At 50.8% G+C, this 8,500-nt stretch overlaps 1 protein-coding gene across 1 annotated transcript; it reads right to left on the reverse strand.

The window, feature by feature from the left end:
- Window positions 1-832: 832 nt before the first annotated feature.
- On the reverse strand, window positions 833-6,208 carry LOC144729453 (uncharacterized). Its single transcript, XM_078609752.1, has 2 exons — window positions 5,093-6,208; window positions 833-1,409 (listed from the first exon to the last, which is right to left on the reverse strand). The coding sequence occupies exons 1-2, from the start codon at window positions 5,900-5,902 to the stop codon at window positions 1,017-1,019; spliced, it is 1,203 nt and encodes a 400-aa protein (XP_078465878.1). The 5' UTR covers window positions 5,903-6,208; the 3' UTR covers window positions 833-1,016.
- Between the last annotated feature and the right edge of the window lie 2,292 nt (window positions 6,209-8,500).

An 8,500-nucleotide genomic window follows, 5' to 3' on the forward strand; every position in this document is an offset into this window, starting at 1 on the left:
GTTTACTGAGCTACACACAACTCCAATGCTGATCACTCACCAATGCACTTTGACTCAACTGGCCAGAAGGCGACAGGAAAGAGGCAGACGATGCATACTGAAGTCTACAACTAGAAATACATTTGTGTTAAAGGTACTGTGAAACAATGGCATATTCTACTCGGCGAAATGAAGATGTGTTGTTGACACTTCTGATACAGAACCAGACATGTCAAATTATCCTCCCTGGCATGCCTTCAGCTCGTCACATGTCAAACACAAGTTTAACTTTTCACTTTAGAAAGCGAAACAAATGTTTCGTCGTAATATTTAAGTAGGTTAACTCCACGCTTCCTATACAGATTTTTTTGTAATTTATTGAAGGTCAAAGGTCATTCTGAAGGTTATTCTGACCACTGAAGGTCATTCCGGCTCCAATTAGAACACATTTGTCAATACAGGGTAATGGTCAGGTTTAATGCCATCTGGTTTGCAACACAAATGCATATTTTCATACATTCAATGAATACAAATGTTCAATCCTGAAGTTTCTTTGTCGGAGATTGCTTCAGTTTGCTGAGATGGCACTCTTAGTGTACCTAGTTAATTTCCACGATTGTGGGAGTGAAGCAGAACGCTCAGCACGTGTTACCGCTGGACAGTGTTAGAGGACATGGGCTCTACAGAGATACAGCACCACCCGAAGAGATGGCATGAGTCCAAACAGGATTATTTATAATGCGAAGCGCGCCGATCGACCTTCAATTGTTGCAAAACGTTTAGAAATGACAATATATAATTGTTTTCAATAGATGGACTACAAAAGTATGAACTAAATGAAGAACGTCATGTTGACGGGTATGAAAGCATGAGCTTTCAAAAACTTGTTTGAGTTACGATGCATTTAAATTAGGGCATATTTCACATATTCAATATAACTTCTCGCGAAAGATATATTACTCTAAAAGCCCTCGGAAGGACTTCACGACCAGCCGGTATTCACAAACAGAAGCTCACACGCACACGCGCGAACTCGCCTAGTGGCTGAGCATCTCGAAGACGCCGTAGCAGTACAGGAAAACGATGGCGAGCGCATAAGCAGCGCAGCATTCCATCACCCCGAAGCGAGTGAGTGACGCCAGGAAGACGAGCAGCAGGAGGGCGTGGAGCGTCTTGAAGAGGCCCTCACTCAGCTCGTCAGCCGAGCCCCACCGGGCCGGCTGCGCTACCGTGGAGAGGCCGTTGGCGGAGGCGCCTCCACGGTCGCCTCTCGGCTCTTGGTTGTGGCCGCCGCCGCCACCGCCGAAGGCCGCTCCCACGCGGCCGCGGAGGTCACCGACGTCCGGGGCGTGCCCGTGGCCAGCTTCGTTGTTGGAAGCGTTGGAAGACAACGGACTGCAGCCGTTGGGTTCGGGCGCGCTGACGAGCGCCTGCGTGTGCGTGCGTGCGCGTGCGTGCGTTTGCACGAGGAGTTCCGAGGACAAAAGCACGTCGATCGTCAGGCCAAGGGGCAGCGCGATTTCGCAACCGATCAACTTTCGAGCATTCGTGGTGATGGTCAGGAAGGGTGGTCCGGATGAAACAAAAACGCGGATGAAGGAAACGTACAGAGATGAAACTGTGAAACCAACCATATTTATTGGGTACCTAGGCCGAATTTGGGAAAATACGTCGAATGCGCCGTCTGTTTATTTTTGTACAGTTTTGTGTTTGAGGTCACATGGGCACTGACGCCGACCCTCAACGAGTGAGGAGCAGCTACTAAAATAATCGGCTTGTGCGTAAAACGAGATCAATGTTTGTCGCACGACAGTCAAATAGATATTCGAAGTCTCAGATGGTGGAATTCTAGCCATATTAAATGCAGAACCAACTTGAATGTAATGGCGGGTGTTTGTGTGTGGTCATTGGTGGGCGAGCTTAGACCATCACCTATCGATACTTGAGAACCCGGCTGAAAGTTGGATTCAATGCCATGATCTAGGCGATGTCAGCAAAGGTGTGCTCACAAAGAGCAGGGAGGCCGGATTCCCATCATGCCTTGTGTGCATGTCATGTGACCACCACATTGCATGTACAATGTCCTCAGCCTTGCCAAGACCACCAGCTATAAATAGGGATGAGCGTGTGGCCGTCTTCTTGTTGAGGCCACAAACTCACAAAGAGTTGAACATGCGATTCCAGCTCAGCTGTTTGAGCTCTGAAAAAACCCGGCCACCTCCATAGCTGCGGATGTTGAGACACAGAGGTGATGAAGTTATTGGCTCTGCATTGCTACCGCGCATTTAATGATATTGATGACACCACTGAGTCCACACGTGGCGCTAAGAAGTGCGTTTATTTATTTATTTCAAGTCTGTCAATATGCTTTATTTAACCAAGGGATGAAATAAAACCAACGAGACACGTGAAACGTAGCCTTTTTTGCAATAAGATCTGCATGTGCTCAGCCAATGAAAGTTGCAGATGCTGCAAGAATGTTCAGACTTGAGCGGGGGCCGAACGTGTTTCCAAATCCATTGAAAAATCTGAAACTGCACTCCTAAAAATGTTGTCTATTTACCTTCCCGCGGTGCGTAATTGAAAACGTGAGTGCGAGATATTCGCTGGGCGTACGTATTACAATCGTTCCCAGTTAATATTTTTTACGGCTCGTTTTACGAAGCTTGCATCAAAATATTAAATGTCCTCCACCAATTGCTTCGTTTACAGTGTACACACGTGGAATCCATGCGTCGCAGTTAAAACATTCAAGTGAATATATTTGAAATGTCAAGCACCAAATGCACATCGTCCCAAATCCAGGAAATCATCAGTGAGTCTCAATGCATTTGTTTAGGCCCTTCGTGCATTGAGATGTGATCCATCCACTCATTTTTTTACGTGATTCTTATTTTTGTGTTTTGCATAACATCCAACAGGTTGACCATCATCACCAACATGATTATCAGCTCGCAGTCGTTTATTTTTACGTGCAGGCAGTTGGCCGAGCCGTCCTCAAAAAAACAGCTTCTTAACTCAATGGGCTATACGCGGTAAAATAAACTTCGGATTTTATGGTGGACATGGGTGGTGGGGAAGGGGGTGGTGGAGGCGAGGTGGGCCTCCCTCCCCACGTGACCCCCCCCCTAGCCCCCCACTATTATTCAGAGTCAACTAATCGAGGTGACTCGGGGAGGCACTCGAATTCAAATCCCAGAGGTCGCCACGTCCAAATGCCGCGAATGACACCACATCCCCGGCCGCCATCGCTTCCTTCATCGTGAACACAGATCGCCGCAGCTGCTGTGCGTACGACATCCCTGACCCCCAAAGGGATGCTTTTACAGCCTCCCGCGCGTATGGAGTTGTACAATGCGGGTGTGGATTTTAGTGTGAGCCCACCCCAAACCTGGGCGTTGCCTGCGAGCTCTGATTGCCACTGTGCGCAAGGCATATGCCCAACTCGTTGTTGTCAATAAACTAAAAACTAAACTATATTTTTTGTTATTTTACCAGGTAAGGCCCACTAAGCTGTCGAGCCGTTTTCCAGAAGCGACCACCACAAATTATAGCTCAACGAAGTGGCTTATCGTCGTGTTGAAATTCTAGCGCGTTGTTTATAGATGTAAAGGGGAAACCCGGAGGTCCCGGAGAAAAATCCACGCGACCATGTGGAGCGAGACATGCAAAGTCCAAATACACAGCAGGCGTCAGGGTCGAAATCGAACCCACGACCTCCTGTATACCAGGCGAGGTAGTTAACATCTCATCAGGGTCAGGATCGAACCCACGACCTCCTGTATAGCAGGCGAAGTAGTTAACATCTCATCAGGGTCAGGATCGAACCCACGACCTCCTGTATACCAGGCGAGGTAGTTAACATCTCGCCACCATGGCGCGCTCAAGAGTTGGTGAATCACATCGATACTTTTTAAAACTCCAATCTCAAACCCCACCGGGCTACGAGGTGGTCACAGCGACTGTGTGCGTCCGCGAACCCCTCTGCGCTGGAGTCCCCTGTGAGTGTGCTATCCCCTCGTGTGCTTTTTCTCTTCCCATATGTAAAATATGATACGGTACAGTACTGTAGTATATAGCATACGAAACAATGGCTTGGTCATTTGCCAAGCGTGTCATATCAGAACCCCTCCTGATTAAAACTAACCTCGAGACTCAGTGTGAGGGTTTTGGCCGGATAAGTAACGTTCATCCACAGGCTGGTCCAGATGTCTTGTGACTCCCCATTCAGTTCAATAAAATGTCTCTATTTTTTAAGTAAGATTTGTTTAACGCAGAAATTAATATGCAGCGGAAATAATTGTTGGGGGGTAAATTAATCGGGAGTCACACGATATCTGGACCACCCTGTGTATGGGACACCACTGTGGCGAGATGGTGGACCACCACAAGCAAAGACAAAAATCCCCCTATAGGCTGCACAGACTATTGGGGCAAGTACTGTTCGCGAACACGTATGAAGGCCGGCAACTCACCCCCACGAGGGGGTGGGTGGCCAGCACCACGCCCGGCCGCCTTTGTCTCCATTAGTGGCGATGTTTACACACCGCACCAGGTGCTCATTTGAGGCTGAGTCGACCTAGGGGAGGAGGCTCAGGACCGATTCGGATAATCGCCACCGATGTTGGCCGTGACCGGCAATCGAACTCGGGTCGCCGGGTTCGTAGCGCAGCGTGGCGCACTAACCTCATGGTTGGAGTACCCAGCACCGCGCGACGTAACGTAACGTAACATAACGCAGCGTAACGCAACGTAACGCAACGTAACGTAACGTAACATAACGCAACGTAACGCAACGTAACGTAACGTAACATAACGCAACGTAACGCAACGTAATGCAACGTAACGCAACATAACGCAACGTAACGCAACGTAACGCAGCGTAACATAACGCAACGTAACGCAACGTAACGTAACGTAACATAACGCAACGTAACGCAACGTAATGCAACGTAACGCAACATAACGCAACGTAACGCAACGTAACGCAGCGTAACATAACGCAACGTAACGCAACGTAATGCAATGTAACGCGACGTAACGCAACGTAACGTAACATAACGTAACGCGACGTAACGCACGCACCTCTGCGTGCCGCTCGGCATAAACCCACCTTGACGCGTGCGGCTCGCATCTCCTCGCCCGCCTTGACGCACGTGAACCTGTAATTAGCGCAGCCGTTGTTATCCCAGAAGACGCCGTCGGGAGACGCGTAGCGAACGACCATCTCCACGGCGTCGCCCTCCTCCAGGGGCTCGTCCTCTCCGGGCCTCGCGAAGCTGCGGAAGGCGAACTGCTCCGTCTCGCCGTCGAAGGTGTTGTCGACGGCGGTCGCCTGAACCTCCCAGTGGCTCCTCCACACGTCTCGGGACCAGCGCAGGTGCACGCGCTTGTCGCGAGACGAGCCGTGCACGCGCACCGTGCCGAGAACGGCGCCCGACTCGGACACCGCGAGCTCTTCCAGAGCCACCTTCTGCTTGCGCACCGCGTCCAGAAGCTCCGACGTGGAGCCGGCGAGCGCGAAGTCGGGTCTCGGGGCGACGGAGCACGCTGGTCCAGAGTGGCCGCATTCCTCCCCGCGCTCGTCTGCGACTTTCTCCATCGAGTCCCCGCGGGAGAGGCGAAAGCCCGCGGCGTCGGCGAACAGAACTCGGCGTCGGGGTGTCGCGGTCGACTCAGTACCGAGGCTGTTGTCCTGCTGCTGCTGTTGCTGCTGCTGCTGCTGTTGTTGCTGCTGTTGATGCTGCTGTTCGTACTCTTCTTCTTCCTGCTGCTGCTGCTGCTTCTGTTCAGAGCCGCGCGTGCGTTTCGGCACCGGCGAAAGTCGGGACACCTTGAGGCCGACCGGGCAAATCGCGTGTTCGGAATCAGCGGATGCCTCCTGCTGGCCAAACTCGAATTCTTCCTCGGCCATTGCGGACATTATATATGGGATTGCCGTGGTATGTGTGTGTGTGGTGTGTTTATTTAAACCCACTCACTCGCTCACGCAGAGCGGCGGCTAAAACCCCGCTGCTTAAGCTACACAAAGTGTGTAGCCACCGCGTGCAGGCGAGACAACTTGCACGTGTAAGACGCGTGTGGTGTTACATGGATACGATTCTGCAGAGAGAATAACAACGCGCTAACAACTTGCAACTTTTGCGTGTGCACAAACTGCGATTTAAATACCTGTAATGCATAAGGTGCAATTATATAGGCGAGGCAAACCTCCAACTACCCCACGCGTACAGACTGCTATTTAAATATGTACTTCCCGGTACAATATGTACTGCATTGGCTATTCTATTTGTGACTACTGCATGCACACAACGTTCAATTTAAAGGCATAGAATGCACAGGGCACATGTAGCGTAGAGGCTACACGACTTGCAACGACTAAACATACCCAGCCTGTAACTTCAAATGTAAAACCGCTCAGTGAAATTCCGCAATCAGGATGCAGCCTCCTTTGCATACGATTCGTCCGAAGTGTTACTTAGATCTTGACCCTGTGTGAAGACAGCAGCTCGTTATACCACGTATTGCCACGCTCACGCGTAGTCTACACTTTACACAGAATGCCACACTATAGCGAACACTACAGTGCCATGTATAGCTTATAGCCAGCCGTGGATACTGTCTAGCCCTTTGCCCAGCACACTATAGGCTTTAGCCCTGCCTATACATAGAGTTATGCACAGTCTACAGTTTGCACAACATATAGCCAACACTGCATACACGTACACCCTACAGCTTGCGCCCTATGAATAGCCGACAACCAGGATGCAATAGCTATTAAGCCTAGAAAACCTTCCTGCAGCTTGCGAGGTTTAGTGCATGGCCAATATTTTGCTCAACCTCCCCAATACGCATTCACCACGAATCTAGACAGATCACAGCCTATGTGCGCACTGCCTGCTCATCAGCAACACGAGCTCTCTTCCTTCCCTTGCCAGCTTTTACACGGATGCCAATGAGGACGGCTCCTTGCAAGACTCGCGAATCGCCAGCGGCACACGCGTGTCCGTGTGTTGCGTTACGGGTGACAGCACCTCGGTTTGCGTCCCGTGTGCTCACGCCACAACACGCACACACACACTCATAAGCAAACAAATAAATGAGCAACCAATTATGCAATCAAGCCGTGCGCAAACTTGTTTACAAAGTCGACACGAGTGTAGATGATAAGATCGATAGATACAGGCCGGGCATAGAGCGAGCAGAGATAGAGTCCTCTGTTTGTGGTGCAGGGCGCTTTTAGGCAATTTATTTTTCTAAATTTAAAACCGTTGGCATCAACAGTCTTGAACACACAGCACGCGCACACACACACACCAGTGGGTCCCTGGTCCACACTACACGGACACGCTGCGCTCTTGCGTGCCAAGCAAGTCTCCACCGGGAATTGGTGGCACGCACATTGTCTCGAGCAGGACCCAGCATGGAGAGAAGCACGTTTCGAGATTCGACGAGGCTTTCTTGCGTAAATATGTCACGGACATTGCTAAACAAAAACAAAGATGCCTTTTTCATTTGTTTCACTGGAATCATTTTTTTTTGCTGCAGCTGTTTGTTTTATTCCCCGTATTCTTGCACGCGTTAGCTTTTGTGCGTTTTCAAATGTACATTGTCCCATGCGTTCCTTGAAGAATATATTTTTTTCACCTGCCCAATTGACCTCCGCCACCACCAACTTCTTCGCGTGCCCCCTTCCCCCCCCCCCCGGGGCACAGTTGCACCGCCTGCACACCCACAAGCTCAGCCACTGCAGGCCGTGCATGAAATGCACGCGGGCGCCCGATTTAGCAGCAAGGCTGGGGGGGCTATGTGGCGAATGTGTTATGGCCTAACACCCCAGACAACCGGCAGTATACAGTGACGGACCCCTCTGCATTTAGACCGCAGCGTCAGCGGTCCAAGCGGCAGGCATCCACCCACCGCCGCTGTTTGTATCGAGTCTCGTCATCAGCCATCGTCAATCCACTGCTGGATGAAGGCCCTCCCCGTGTCGTCCGCGCGCCCCTCCGATGAGCACGGTCGGCTACGTGCGGCACGGAGAAAGTTCAACGTCGCCAGGGCCCACGGTCCCGTGATGTCGCAGTGTCCACGTGGTTCCCTGCACGCGATCGGATGTCGTCGCTTCTCATCTGTCGGGGATCGGTGGACCTCCTCTCTCTCGGGCGCCGTTCTCTCCTTTGACTGCCGCTCCGACATCAGCCTCGACCGGGGGGAGGGGGGGGCACCGCGCCCGCAAAACTCTCCTTTGGCGACGCCTCTTGCCGAGGTGGCATCGTGAAATAAAAGTGTCAGTTCTAACACGTCGGACAATTTTATTTATAATAAAAGGGTTTTTTTGGGGAGGGGAGGGGGGTAGATCGCGTACGTATAAATGTGTCGTTTAGTGATGTTTAAACTAAACTAAACAATTTTTTTTTGACCAGGTAAGGCCGACAGAGCTATATAAATATTTTTTCAGAAGCGACCTGGCCACAAATGATAGTTCTAGATTTGAAGCTTTCGTGACTGCAATGATTCATAC

Source organism: Lampetra planeri, chromosome 32 (assembly GCF_965212315.1).
Source record: "Lampetra planeri chromosome 32, kcLamPlan1.2.h2, whole genome shotgun sequence".
NCBI classification, from domain to species: Eukaryota; Metazoa; Chordata; class Hyperoartia; order Petromyzontiformes; family Petromyzontidae; genus Lampetra; species Lampetra planeri.

Coding starts and splice junctions, on each gene's coding strand:
- LOC144729453 (XM_078609752.1), bottom strand. CDS start 5,902: ATGTCCGCAATGGCCGAGGAAGAATTCGAGTTTGGCCAGCAGGAGGCA. Junction 1,410..5,092: donor TGCGAGCCGCACGCGTCAAG/GTGGGTTTATGC, acceptor ACGCACACGCAG/GCGCTCGTCAGCGCGCCCGA.